Source organism: Chaetodon auriga, chromosome 1, assembly GCF_051107435.1.
Source record: "Chaetodon auriga isolate fChaAug3 chromosome 1, fChaAug3.hap1, whole genome shotgun sequence".
In the NCBI taxonomy this organism is placed as follows: Eukaryota; Metazoa; Chordata; class Actinopteri; order Chaetodontiformes; family Chaetodontidae; genus Chaetodon; species Chaetodon auriga.
Window position 1 is genome coordinate 20,494,278 of NC_135074.1, and position 15,760 is coordinate 20,510,037.

General features: G+C 42.7%; 1 protein-coding gene across 13 annotated transcripts in view; it reads right to left on the reverse strand.

The window, feature by feature from the left end:
• Positions 1–15,760, reverse strand: part of plekha7b (pleckstrin homology domain containing, family A member 7b) — a 66,016-nt gene that overhangs the window by 24,623 nt on the left and 25,633 nt on the right. For all 13 annotated transcript variants that reach the window (XM_076728961.1, XM_076728936.1, XM_076728988.1 and 10 more), the window contains 5 exons: positions 10,109–10,192; positions 5,167–5,278; positions 3,458–3,562; positions 2,851–2,923; positions 2,282–2,382 (listed from right to left, as the gene is read on the reverse strand). In XM_076728961.1, the coding sequence (XP_076585076.1) occupies positions 2,282–2,382; positions 2,851–2,923; positions 3,458–3,562; positions 5,167–5,278; positions 10,109–10,192 (475 nt within the window). The remainder of the gene's footprint in view (positions 1–2,281; positions 2,383–2,850; positions 2,924–3,457; positions 3,563–5,166; positions 5,279–10,108; positions 10,193–15,760) is intronic.

The window sequence follows — 15,760 nt, forward strand, 5'->3', positions numbered from 1 at the left end:
GCTAAAACTAATGGCCCCCCTATGAGCTCTGGCATTGTCCACTGATGACTGGAGTCATGCCTGTACACGATGAGGCTTTGATGCACATTTCCAAATGTGCATTCAGCAGCTACGAGCATGACATGAAACAAAATGAGCTGAACATGGCGGTCCACTGATGAGGCTCAAGTGAAATCAAATACCTATTCATGCAAGACAGGAAGCCTGTGTGATTCAGGACGGCCGCCCCACCGAGAACAGTACTCACTCCGCCCGCGCACACACACCGGGTCACAATGGGAGGCAATTGACCAACAGGGAATGAGAGAAACACAGTGAGATGAGCCAAAATAAGAGAACAGAAAACAACAGGAAGTAACAGCAGATCAGTGCTGACTCAATACAAAACAACAGAAATGGCTCTGGCTGTGGTCTTATGGCAGTCATCACAGATGCAAGAATGAGGAACAGGGGCAGCATCAAAAGTGTTTCGATTCTTCACAATCAGACTCATCGTGGCATCGCAGCACCGCCTGCAGTGCTTCAGGGAAGGGAAAAAAAAAACTAAATATTTCAGAGACGTACAGAACTGACTTACACAACATGTTTTCTTATATATCCTCCATTCACATGCTAATCAAGCTAATTCTCGATGTGTCACCATCTCTTATCCATTATTTCGACTCGTTATTTCAGGCCAGCACAGACCGTACTCTGTAATTCACCGTACATGTCAGTAGCTCTAATAGTCCGAGGCATCCCATTGTTCAGTAACACCAGATACCTACTAAGCTGCTGTCATGCTAACGTAGCAGTAACTGAAATGCTCCAAAGCACCTCAGATGCACGTAATGAAATCTCCTGCTCTTTAATGCATGATGGCTCAGAGAGAGCTGAGGGGAACGGAGATCTCTTAAATACAGGGAGGAACAGCAGAGCCCAGGCTCATTTCATCTAACCTCACACATACTCCCCAGCAAGTGGTGGGAGGGGACGGTGAATAGGCTGAATGTATAATTAATATTCCCAGCAGCGCAATTATCATACAAATTCCTTTGTATGTAATATGATCTTTAAAAAGATATGTACCACACAAACACACACGCTCATACGCACACAGACATGCACTCACACAGAATACAAGAACAAAAGGCAAAGTACAAAGGAGCTGGAAGGATTGCAACAGAATGCCCTGAAGCTGCAGTGGTGCATCAAACATTCAGGCACTATTGTTCTCTGCAACAGGCTCTGTGTTCCCACAAAGGAGGAGCTGGATAATGTTAACACTCCCGCTGTAACCAAAAGGCATAAATCCCTTTGCTGTCCTCTGGCAGAATTCACAGGAGGTGAAGAGAAAATGACTCTGCAGGAAAAGTTCTGTCACACACTCTCAGATAAAAACGACACTATTACCAAATGCCGGCTGGCTCTATAAGGTGCATTACCAGAAGCGAGTTATGTGCCATTCAGATTTCAGTGAAAGAATGAAGCTCTAGCCCTGTGCACGCTGTGCAGAAGACTGCGCTGCTGCAGCCTGTCCAGCACACTGTTAGAGCTGCTCGAAACACAGGCGCTGCTCACAATCGGTGAATAAAATCAGACCACGAACAGTCTGCTTTACCTGAGATGCATATGCTAATATGAACACATCTGCTCTTTAGAAACTGTGATCAGAATACATAAACGGTTGCACTGCAGCCAACCGCTGTAACACACGCCACTGGGTTTGTGTTTAAAAGAAAAGGTCAGCGACCAGAAGGTCGGAAGTTCCATCTGACTCCACACAACTGGACTTCAGAAAGAAGCCTTCAAACATGTAGCTGAGCTGCATGCAAAAACCCCCTTGAACAAAAATGTGAACGTAGGTTGAGGAGCAGAGCAAAACAACACTTTTCTCTCTGCTTTACTTAATTAGTTTAACAAAGTAATCCAAACTTCTCAAACACATCAATGTTTCATATTGTCTTGCTGCAATAAGCAGCTGTAGAAGAAGCTAGTGTAAATAAAATAATCAGATCAGACAGTAAGTAAACAAAATTATGTCCAACTTTTGATACTTGACTACAACACTCAGCCCTTATGGTTAATCACAGACTGTGTTCAAAAGTAAAATAAAATAAATAAATATGAAGGAGAAGTGAAAATGTGGTCTAGGCAGCAGGTGAGACCCCAACCAGCTTTCCTGTGTTACAGAGGTGATGGAGCAATGAGTATTCTTCATAAACTGTTATGAGTTTCACTGGCTACACATGGACATGACAACTCCTTTTACAGATCTGATTGCATGCCACTCCAGTGTTACCTTGAAAGCGTATTTGCGGTTTATGTGGTCATCAGGCTCAACCGGCGCTATGACGTAACTGGGCAGAGGGATGCTGCCGAGCACCGTCTCCTCTCGGCTGTCTGCGAAGCAAGCACACGCAAAACGCAGAGAACTGTCACAGGCAGCCAAAACAACAAACTCTAACTCTGCCACCATCTTTTACGATGTTTACGAGTGACTGCAGATTTATGAACAGCAGGAAAATTAAAGAGGCATAATTCATGGGTGACTCTTGTCTGGACGAGGCCACGTAGCAGCATGTGGCACGAGGTGGCATGTGGCTTATCTATTATTCAGTGTGATTAATGGAGGAGAGGAGGTGGGTGCCCCGGCAACACGAGCTGAGATTACATCCCATAATAAAACACTCAAGTTAATAAGGAAGGAGAAGTGGGAGGAAGAGAAAGCAGGTGAGAGATAGCGATAGGTCTAATCATAGGCTGTCATTAATCAAGAAATGGTTTGGTTTGCATGTCTGATTTAACAATCGAGGCCATTTTGATTTTTGTCTGTTAAACCGCGGCCAAGTGCGCTTTTCGCAGACTCACCTTTGTAGTAAAACAAGCAGTAGTCCGACAAAACAAACCACTTCCGTTTCCACAGTCGCATTCCAGAGCTGTCCTGGAGGTGAAGGGGGAAACGCAACACACAGTGTTTAGAAATCCTCCTCGCAGGAACACACTTTAATTCACATTTTAATTAAAAAGCGTGGTTTGGGAATGTATCACTCGTTAGCTGCAAGGCTGCTTTTTTGTCTTTTTAGGATTATATGCTCTCATGAGACACTCAAGTCTAGATTAAAAAGGTTTTCAGGACAGTCTAAGCATTCATTTTATAAACGTTACAGTTCATAGAATATCAGATTCTGCACAAAACGTATGAAGAATTATTAAGACAGACACGGGGAAGGAGGGAATGAGAGAGGAGCCACAATGAACCACTAACAGTCAGGAAACACTCACGACAACGATCAGATGCTGTACAGTGAAGAACGTCACTTTCTGCAAAGACGGTAATCTCTGACTATGTGACTACTGTGATTTATATTCCACAATGCGACAGATCTGAACATGCAGTGACTCTTTAACACGTACTCCCAGAGGCGTGGGCTCTTTCTTTCAGACTCACAGTCGGAGCAGAGGAACTTGAGCTCACCTGTTTATAGAGCCAGCCTCTCACCACCACTGGGATGTTGAGGTTTCTTTTAATAGCATGATCTCTCTTGCCAAAACTGTGTACTTTGCCCGTGACTCTGGAGCCCTGCAGAAAACAAGGAAAAATCAAAAGAGTTCATTACGTGGGAACTTTGCTGTAGAACTGCAGCCTGTTAACTGCTGCTGCGCGGGCCCCCAGGGGACGCTGTGCATTCACTGCAGAGGGTACGTGAATGACCAGGAGGAAAAATGTGGAGCAAAATTTAAATTGAATGAATGCAGTTCATAAACAAACAGGACTGCTCTGATGCTAGCAAGGCTAGCTTGCTAACCCGAATCCTATTTGGTCACAAATTTTTGGGCTCCTGAAGGGGGGGCGTGTTTGAGAACTACTAATGTACACCATGGCAGTGTACTCCTCAGTGGAGAAAGCAAATGTAATGTTACTTGGAAAGAAATGACACACACAGTCCAGTAAAATGGCCTTCTTCACTGGAACGTCCTTAATGAAAAGAGGAAATACGGACCGGCTGTTCCTGTGGATGACGACAGCTTCTCTGTAAAAATTAAATGATTTTTCTCACGTGTGTCTCTACAGAAACACCTGGGGCTTTCAGGCTGACTGGCTGGAAGAAGACGCAAATGTCGAGGGGACAAACATGCAGACCCAATTCCTCATACGGAGTCCAAAATGTGACACGTTTTAATTAGACGAAATGGAAAACACCAGAGGGGCCGAAAGGTGAGGTGAGTCAGTCACACAACAATTTACACAAGGCAGTATTTTTTTAGATTATCTGTTAATCTGCGGGGTATTTTTCTCATCATTTGATTAATCGTTTGGTCCATGAAACGTCTTGAATATTGCTTGTTTTGTCAGGTCAACAGTTCACAACCTAAAGATATTTGGAGTACTGTGATACTAGACAAAGAAAAGCAGTTAAGTTTATATTTGAGGGGCTGGAAATGAGAAAATGTTGGCATTTATGCTTAAACATACTGTAAATGATTAATCAGCCAGCAGAATTGTTGCTCATGATTTTTATGTAGATCGAATAACTGATCATTTCAGCTCTACAAGAAAGTAACTAGAAAATTACAGATATTTCCAAAATTATCAGCAAGTAGAACATTAAAGTCTATCAGTGCAATAGAGCTTCTAACGTTAAGTTGCACTACAATTTATGCATAGCGGGTTTGGCACCCGTGAAAGCAAAGGGGGCTGCGTGAAAAGTTCAACTGTCTTTCAGTGGCTCCCAGAGGTGACGTTAGCATTTCAGATTTCTCTGTGAATGTATTACTGTCCCGTGCTTCATCGCTGTGTCCCATATTCACTGACAAAACATGTTTGCGGCAAAAATTTCCATGATCTCCGTGGAAAGAACAGCAAGTCTATCACAAAACTGCATAACGTACACCGCACCCCTGTTTAGTCCCACAGGATGTGCATTTGGAGTTTTATTATGCCTGAACGATTGCTAAATTATTGCTCTCTGAGGCCATCAATCAGAATGAGATAATGTCTTCTAGTGTTGATTAAACCAATTTATCAACATGAGCATTAACAGCCGTCAGGGCAGCCAATAAGAAAACCAAAAAAGGACCTTTAGATTCTGTTTTAGGATTCATTTTCTCTTAAAACGTCGTCAGTAAAATTAACTAACTCATACTTGACATTAATGGTACAGAAGAAAAAACATCGATGCTCACCTTCGTCCCCACGGCGACATCGACTGCTGCTGAGGTCACTGCCTTAGAGGACTCTGTGACCATGCTGGGGGATCTCTGATTGGCCGCTGACTTGGACATACGGGATTCTATCCTATAGCAGAGAGGGCAGCGGGGAAGAAGAAGATCAGTAACACAGACAGGGCAAGAAACACTGGATAGCCATATTGCTGCTGTCCTCTGACAAACTGAAGGCACACAGAGCGCAGCCCTGTGCTGAGCTTTCAGATATAAAGGATATGACTATTTCCTGACACCGCCACGCGACCTGTCACAGCCAATGGCTTTGCAGTGGATGTGTTAATAGTGGAAGCATTGTGTTCCAAACACTCGAGTGACACTTGGTCTGACACACCCCACACAAATCTTATACACAGGCCAAAATAAGCAAGAAGCAACCAAAGCACTTCGTTAAAGCCATATGCACAGATCAAACTATTAAGTTACTAATAACATTTTCAGAGTAGTGTTTCTCCTCCTGATCTGGGGTCAGAAGCATTGTTGGTATAATTATCAGAGTGTCATTCTGGTGGTGCCTCTTAAACTCTGAAACAAAGCCGCAAAGTCCAACAACAATCTTGTGTTTCTTTATCTAGAGGATCATTTATTACTTGTGTGGCCCAAGATCCTCAGTACTTTACCTCCCTGCTGCGTCATTTCCATATTACATTCAATCAATTTAGGAAGAAAAGAACTTTTGGCTGTTTTTTTAAGTAAACTCTAAGATGTGCATCAAAGGCAGTGGGGACCGGGAATAAAAATTATACAACTTACTATCAGGGCTGCACACCAGTAACTATTTGTAGGATGCCTCAAATACAGTAACGTCTAAAGGTTAATGGGATGAGGTAGTAAACAGCTGCAACCTTCAGCATAGAATTACACAGAGGCTGTTGACATTGAGGTAATCACTGCGATATATCCTTCAACACCTACGCTGAAAAAAATGTCAGTGTGCAAGGAAAACAATGCAATTTTAATGCGATGCACATATTGGAAAAGTAGAAATACTTAGCATGAATTACATGATGCCTTTTCTAAGTGTTGCATCGCAGAATTCCACACAGACACTTGGTTAATCGGAGGAGGGTCTTAATCTGAAATACAGGACAATGTGACAACCAGGCAGCCTAATGGTTACAGTTAATAACCACTGACAAAGCTCCCAAAGCCTGATGCCACTATATAACCGAAACATGAGAAATATAGGCTAATACATAAAGGAAACTGGAAATTCAGATGTTTAAGTGGCCATGTTGGCTGGCCTTGCAAAAAGTGTTGTAGGTTTATTTTTAATTTTGTTTTCTTCAGTTATTACCTAGTATTCACTCCCACAATTTCAAGGACTCTCTCTCCAGGCTGCCATAGCATTTCATTTGTCCTACGTGCTCTCAGGCAGATGCATCATAGATAACAGGAAAACTGGCGACAGCGAGCATCAATCTGATTTAACAAGGTCCCAGAACGTTTCTTAAGAATTTAAGGCAGTGCTGATGAAGTGATAGCGTGTAGTTCCACAAGATTCTTTTGTCCACAAATCCTCCAGACCTGCTGCTACATCTCTCTCTAAAGGTGCTCTGCTGGACCACTGGATTAAAATTAAACCTCTGTCATGGTTAAATAGTACATTTTCCTGCTGCAAGGAGCCATCTTAAAGTGAGGACTGAGAGGAGGTGACCACCAGCAATGGTATTGATGGTCATCACCGTCCTATAACACAACCTGGGACAGGTCTAGGACTGCAGTCAGCAAACTCTGGATCTATCATCCCTATTTAACCACTGAAAATAAGATTTGCCAGATCAATAATATTTTGTCACCGTGTTTTACTGATCACATGCTCTCCGTAGTCTCGTCTTCTTGTTCCCAGGTGATACCAGTGGATCTCACTCATGCATCTTTAGATGCTATAGCCCAGCTTCAGTGAGTGCAGTGATGCTCTTCTGCATTAACTTGTAAACTTCCTGTTAGACTAAACAAATCTCTCAGTTCTTCTCCGAGCTGACATAATAGGTGTTAAATTTCAACTGTTCTGAATAAGAAAATACCAAGAGGGAGGCTATTGCTGTGATGCTGTGAGGCAAACCATGTTACACTCACTTCAAGTGCATTTGAATAGTAGTTTGCTCATATTCCCCCTCACAGGCTGAGAAAATAACATACATCACTTCTGAAGAAGGTATAAGGGACAGAAACTTCTGCAACAAAACTCCTCTGCAGCCAGTCCGCCAGTATAACTGACCTGACTGCAGGACTGAGCTTACAATAGCAAACAATGTGTGACCTGTCTGTCTGACGGCACTACCACTAACCCCCCGCACTGTTCCGCAAATGGGTCAAAAGCAGGTCTAGCCCTGATGTTTTTTCCTGCTTTGTGTGCCGCACTACAGTGAAACTAAGGAAAAGGAGATAAGCTAGAGAGGTGTGTCAGGGACTAAAGCAAAAAAAAAAAAAAAAAAACTGGTAGAACAAGGGGAAAAAGAGAAAGAGACCACAGCGGAACAAAACTTACAGTATCTGCACTCACAGTCTGGACTGCAGCCAGCCTTTTTACAGGATGTTTCTGTCGTATCAAGGGGACTCAGCTGTTTTATGTGCAGCTTTCATACTGTTTACCACCACTGTCATTGGAATGGTTCCCCAGGAGATTTGTTGTGGCATGTGGCGGAGAGGGGCGATATTTCACATCAGGAAGTGGAGAAGGTGGAAAGACGCTAAGCTCCATCTCTCCCTGCTTCTCTTGCTATGATGGAAATGAGGACATATTTGACGTTTTTTAATCCTTTCAGGCAGCGGGAGTACATGAGGAGAGTTGACGAATTGATCATAGTGTGATAATCCATAACAAAGTCAAAGCCTTTAGGCCAGCAAAGCACGGGCTGACGGACCTCTCCGTGGGGGAAGACCTCCTGAGGCTCTTTTTCCTGCACTGCTCTCAATCCGATACAGGTCTCCAGGGAACACACCGAGGTTCTCCTTACTTGGAAGTGAGTCAGTGATTCATGGAACTTCCTTTTCAGATATCAGTGTTCACAGAATGAATCCCATCACCATGAGAGTGAACTGAAGGGACATTTTGCAGCCTGCGGCGCACACATTTGATACCGAGGCTGCACCCCGGCCGTCACGCTCAGCACTAAACTCTACAACGGCATTATGAAAAGAAGGGTGGCACAAGAATACGGCAATAAAGCACACAGAAGTTGGTTCAGACGAAAAAGTAAGCAGCAGTCAGCCGTGTGTGTGCGTACTGCAGCGCAGAGTCAAAATATCTACTTCAAATTATTTACTTTGTACAATCTATGATGTTACTGAAGTGACCTACATCTGATCTCTCCTCTTCTGGACAACTTTATACAAGGCTGAGCTACAACTAGAGCAATGCACACACATAATTCTACATAAAGCTGCTTTGTGGTGAAATGGATAGCATAGCTGGTGAAATACTATAGTATGTGTAACCAGTGAACACAGAAAGTAGCTTTATGTCACACAAATTATTTTGCATTTACGAGATGTGTTTCCTGTAGCCGAGTTAAGCACAAACACTGGAAGTACGAGGAAACAGTTGGAGTTAGGTGGATATGTGCTCAGCCCACACCACATCAGAATAGCAGGTACATAGTTTGTTAGTGCAGCGGTAAGCAGAAGAAGCTGTTGATGGGCAGATTAATAAACAGGAAACTGAAAATAACAGGTAGCTATTTCCAGGTGTGTTTGAACCAGTTCTAATTATCCAGACATAATCCAGATATAATTACCTGAGACTAGATTTCTTAACCTTGTCCTGCCTGTTTCATGATATCCGTGTCCTTGTCAATAACTGATGCTATTCTTACCACAGTTTAAAGAGATTAGGACTGCCATGTCAAAGTAAAAGAACCATTCTATCACTGCTGCAAATATGCCAGTAAGCCCCTTGATGGTATACAAATCCATGGCTCAACAGAACTGAACTGGGGATAATGGAGAGTAAATGAATGCCATTGGGGGATGCAGATGAATCACAGTCAGTTTTGCATTGCTTAAACAGACCATCTTTTAATTAGTGAGAATGTGGAGGCTTGTCTCTGGCTCTGGCTATAGTGGAATCTGTGCTATGCATATTCATCTTACACCAGCCAGCTTAAATACGATCAGACACCTGCTGCCTTACATTGTGCTCTAAACCTGCCACGCAGCTTTTATGGCTTTGCATGAGGAGATTCACACAATGACAGAAAACAATGATAATAAATCCAACCGCCAAGCTGTGACAATAAATAAATGAAAACAATGCAATGTCACCGTTCTAGTACAACTCCAATTCTCAACATTTCAATTATATTTTGGTATTTCATATACAATATTTATGTAAAAGTAGAGGTATTCTTTAAAAAAGAGAACTATGGGGAAAGTTTATCAAGGCCACACAGTCAGGTTTCCATTTTTATGAGTTCAGTTTCATTGAGAAAAACGACCATCCGGAAAAAATAAAGGCAACATAAGCATAACTTGGCTGATTGATGAGACAGATTCATGACTCCAGATGTGATAAGAACACAGTAAAAAGCATACGTGAGTGTCAGTTATGCCGTTACCATAAATCATATTAAGCCTATAATTTGAGGAACAGTACTTAAGAGTCTCTGGGATCCAAAGCCACTGACGTGAATGTGAATGCAGTCAGTTATGAATTCCATGATGGTAATGAATATAATGACATAGAATCTGATTCCTTAGTGTTCTCAGTATGACCGCAGCTCATTCTATTGATGCTCTTGTTACTGACACAATAGACTATCGTGATTTGCTTTATCAGGGAGGGTGATGAGCTATTTCCCAATCTATTTCTGGACTCCCACTGCATGACCTTGAACTAAACTCTCTGTACCTTCAAGCATGCAGTGTGTGCAACATTCCCAGGAATAAAAGACCCACTCACCTGTCTTGTAGTGTGTATTCTGTGTTTTCAGGGGAAATTTGTCCAGTCACAGGGTGCCGAAATGACGTAGCCCTAAGGTTGTGGCTGCAGGACAGAGGGAGGATGCAGAGAAAACAATATTAGCATCAAGTCATTAGTCATATTCCTGCCTGATCACGTGTTTCTATACTTCAGTTTAGCTGCCGGTTGAGGTTACAACTACTTAGCTTACAATGAACACTTCAGTCTACTATGAAAGAATCTATAGTGGCCCTGCAGCCAGGTCAGGGCTCATACTCTTTAGCACAAAGTGTAGGAATCAGCACTCTTCCTCAGCCAGCTTACCAGGTTTTATTGATTTCACTTAGATGGGGCCATTCATTGCTTTAACTGAAGCATGAACGCATGTTACTGTCACAGGTTAGAATAAGAAACAGATAAGTGACCATTGCTGCTGGTGTTGAGAGGACTGAAATATAATGCTATGATTCTGTTTCTACTTGTTGTATATTTATATGTGACTGTGTGCAAGGACAAGATTTGGGCTAGTTTGTTTACAGTTTTACAACAGGATCTTATCATCTAACCATCAGGGCAGGTTAAGCTTCAACCATTCATTGTATTTAGCTTTCCATTTCATTTAGTTCCCACCACTGCAAAGGGCCTTTCAGGTGTACGGCTATCAAGGATTAGACAGTTGCCACTGATACCCAGACCTGCCATCAATTATCCCCTCAAACTGTGACACATCCCTTGAGATGCTGCTGGCTGTATGCACATACAAAAACATGGCACTATAGAGATTTGAGTTCTGTCAGGACACTACACAATGTAATGTTACTGGAAGAATTTCCAGCTCTGGCATCTCCTCTGCCACACAGATAGTATATAATATATAATACTATATAAAGGTCCATGTGTTCTCTCTACTCAGGTGTATCTAGTGAGGAGATGTTGTCTTATGAGTATGACGACAACAGATAGAAAGTGCTAAAACCTTGTGTACTGAACTGCAATATTATGCTTTCAAGTCTGGCTTTTGTTAGCGTTGTATTTTATTCCCCCTAACCCTCTCTTATCTTCTCCCATCACCATCACACACAGTCTATTACAGCAGAAAAAACACAACACTATTCTTCAACAGGAGCTGTGAAATACTGGGCACAAATGTGCAATAAAACCACAGAGTAAATACTGCTGTGCAGAGGCTAAAACCATATGCTGCTTCTTCATGAACACACCGACAGGTGTACAGATAAACAGCTATGATAAACTATCCGAAATTAAAGTGTAGCAAGGGTAAATAAATGACTATATAGCCTGCAGTAAGGGGTGAATCCTCTGAAGGACAGCTGCAAAAGTTCAGTATCACAAAGGTTCAGAATGAAACAAACAGAAAGTGTTGCCTCACTGCATCACCATGCAGCAAAAGAAGGGGAGACAAACTGAGTGGGGTGGAAAGATTTATGGGTTGACATTTCAGAAAAGTTCAGAGGATGTATTGGACAAGAATAACACAGAGTGATTCATTACACACAAACAACATGGCATCAAATATACAGTAAACAAAGCATAAAACCTACACATAGGCTTCTGTAAACATGCACAAACACATACACACACAAACACACGGGCTTCGCGAGGCTTGTCCCTGGTAACAACTCATAATTTGCTGAGCTGCACTGGGCACATACAGCACTGCACCAGCATCCCCTGTTAATTAGGAATCTGCATTCTTTGAGGCTTTTGTTTCAGCCGCATTACTTCTGAACTATTTGTCACGGAATTTACAGCATCCCAAGCTAGTGTACACACACTGCAGCACAGTGCGTCTATTTGTTTGCAGGAAACTAGCTTCGATCAACATTTGTGACAATATTGTCCCAAAGGGAAAAATGAACTCCTGCTGCGGAAGAGCTGGAGCACGCAGCCTTCTAGATTGTGTATTGGGGACAGAGCTTTGTTGTCAGTGCCAGTGAGATACAGTTGCAAGAATTTAATGTCACAAATAAGATTCTGTGCAGTGGCTCTGCATAAATCATTGATTGTAATACAATACTCGAGCTCAAAAACAAAACTGCCTTGCAGTCCTCCCTGGTTGTTTTTGAAAAGATGATCACATTGATTTATGCACAGTCAATCTTTAAATGAATCATTCAAAATTTCAGCAGTTCTTATTAATAACTGGTCCAAACTATCTTAAGGATACAGTACACACACAGTAGACGCAGTAATACCAGGCTATTGCTTACATCTTAACCTCTAAAGCACATTTGTTAGTGAGTAAATACATCCAAGGAAGTCAACATACGTGTAGTTTTTGAAAAGTTACTCAAGTTATTTATCTTCCATTTCAAAAGAAATGCAATCATAGCAAAAAAAAACACACACGAAAACCTACTTAAGTATAACTTTAGTTTATTTCAAAAACCCTATGTTACTCAATCTGTAATATAAACCATTGCCACCCAAGTAACCTAATGCAGCGACACAGCAGTGAGGTTTTTTTTCTAGTATTTGCTCATTGACAGCATAAACTGACTGCCTCATACCACTAGCATGTAACAGGGCCCCAAAACACTAACCATCGGGTCAAGTAGAGTTTCTGCTTCCATTAGGCCAGATAAAGATGAGAAAGAATGACTGGCATCCCCCCTTGGTGAGAGCTGAAAGAGGGTGTTTCTCAATATGGCAGTGTTTACATGTACAGTAGAAATGTTACCACAATCCAGACGAGACTAAGTTCAATCCTAGCTGAGAGCTGCCAGTTAAAAACTACCACATATGAAGTGAAAACACCAGCTTTGTGACCAAACTTTATCCTGATGCAATGATCCCTTACAGCAGCAAACTCATTTTGTGTAAACTGAGCTTAGTTTGATGTACAGTAGGCAAACCGTGAACAGTGAGTAACCTGAGAACAGAACAGCACCCTGGTTTTGATTTGAGCCAGAGCTGCTATAAAATGTGTAGAAACAGCAGCACTGCAGCTCAAATCAGCTCTCTCTCTCTCTCTCTCAATGCTGCAACAACCAGAGTCCACGGTTCAGCCCTGGCATGTCATACCAGTTTTTTTCAGCTAAAACAAGAGGCTCAGAGTAATCCCTGTCCAACACAAGGGCTAAGTCCTGGCAGCAGGGGCACCGGGGCCACGGCTCTGTGGTTTGCACACCTCTCGCTCTCTTTCTCACATCAATAGAAGCACGCGGAGGCTCCGAACTGCTCCACAACACACATCAAAAGACAGGGAAGACACCCGCTTACAGTCTCAACTCCTGTATCTATTTACAGCGAAGGAAAACTCCCCTAACTGTACCCACTTCTAGCACAGATCTCTCCGCGACTTACTTTTCTCTGCTGTATCATGCACACAGTGGAGACAGCCTCACCTGCTGTGCGAGAGTGAATCATCGTGAATCAGCTGCTAGACTCGCTGTGGTGCTGCAGGTCATGCAAATGCTCTCGGCATTGTCAGGGGAGGTGGGAAGATGCGCAGAAGGTCTCTCGTAGGCAGCTGGCATCCGCAAAGAGCACAGCAGAGCCAGCAGGATGTGAGCAGGAGGGGGGGAGGTCTTTATCTCTGCTTTCTCCTGCTCAAGCGTGCTGTCTGAGAGTTTCACCCCACACATGCCGAGTGGATGGTAGAGATGTAACTCCTTCCCATCAGGGGAATACCTCAGTTGCTTATCAGATCCTCCTCCCTTTTCCATTTTCCCCTCTCACTCCCTCTTTCCCAGAACTGAACTTGCTACACGTCATCTCTTTCAAGGAAACACTAAGTTCTGTAGCTGCTGTTGATGTGGACATATGTGTATCTTGGTCATCAGTGTAGTCTTGTTCTTTAGAAAAATGTCAAATGAGTTTGTTTTATTTTTTACTCTGTTCAATTACTGCCAGTTCCTTCCTGCTTGGGCTTGTTACTGTGCGGTCAGACTTCCACTGGCACCCTCTGAGTGGCAGCATTGCAGTAAAGAAGGTATCTGGGCAGGTTGGTGATTTTGCTTTTTCTCAATCAGCAAGTCATCCACATTCATCCTCAATACTAATCAGCTGCTCCATGCACGCTAGCTCACATCAAATACCAGTGAGCTGTCTCTTAAACGCACTCACACACCTGCAGCATTCACAGCTTCGGCTAAACATCTGCTGTAGAGTCAGCCGATCGGCTTATGCTGTGATTCTGAAAACTATTCAAATAAAGAGACATTCGTGTTAAACACTGGACAAATATTTAAGCCAGGATCCTCAAACATACTGCAACGTATTACCTCTCAAACTTCTCGGGCCCCTTCAAGGTCACCTCAGGGTCGTTGGTGTCTACTTTTTGAAGCACTGGTGTAACAGAAACGTTGAACCGTGACCTCTGCTAAGACGGAATATAAACTAATCCTGAGGAATGCAGCCCAGAGAGCAGGTGGTACCAACATACTATACTAATATTTCCCCCCAAGATTAAATCAGTGACACCTCTCTACAATTTGAATACATTCAGACAATGTGATGCAATTCAATTCCAACCCGCGGAGATGTACAGGAAAAAAAACTCTCATAGCCAGCAATTATCTTCAGAGCCTCTTGTCTCCTTCCATGCAGCCTTGATAATAAGCATCACAGCACCATTGCAGTGTCTGAGAGCACCTGTTTCTTCTCTGTGAACACTTTAAGTTTAGACAAAAAGAAACTGAACCTGATTCATTATTTATTTAAGAACTATTCATTGGCACATTTACTGATATATTATGATATACACTGCTTTAAAATGTTGAAATTAATGAGCTGATTTTAATTAACTGCAGAAAACTTCTATTATTTCATTGTCACACCCACTTAGTTTCAAAATATAGATATTAAAAAAGCTGAAAATGTATTATGTTCCACATAAAAAAAAACATTGAATGTCTCGTGTTGATGAATAAGGCCTACACTGATCAAGTGTGCAGCTGAACACAATTTCATCACTTGAACCAGCGAGGTGTAACAAATGTCAAATACTGTAGTTGCCTGCATTTGGCTTTACACTGTAGCTCTGAGTGAAGTAAAACACAAATCAGTGTTGTGCGACTAATCACCAGGGAACACACAATGGTAATCATTTATTTCTGCTGGCTTAATTTCAAGACCAATTCAATTAGCTGTAACGAATATATCATTGATATCAGCAAGCTGTCCGGGCACGGACGACATGCTTCTGCAAAATCCAAAGAACAGAACAAAAGCAAATCACAGAACACACGACAGGTCAAATGAGGCGCCATGAACCCATACTGAACTCTGCAAGAACATCATCTCTGGGTGTACCACACCCCCACCCACGCAGTGTGGCTATGTGACAGCCCATTGCATCGTGGGGGATCATTGACCTCCAGTACCTCCACCCTGTAGCATCCCAGGCCTAGAAGGCAAAATTAATTAAGCCTTAACAGCAGTGGTTTGTGCGCAATATCCAGACACAGGGAGCCATTAAGGAGATAAGCATTCTGCAGCAGGATTTGCAGATGTTGACTGACCTTTATCAGTTTCGTAGCAGAGCACTGCAGCAGCAGCCTCACTCAACTTCATTTCCCTGACATTTGTGGAGGAATTATGCAGGCGGTCTCTCCATTGAGTTACTGGGAGCTTCCACTGTCACTCATTGTGGAAATGAGGGAAGCCAACCAAACACATTTCCCACTC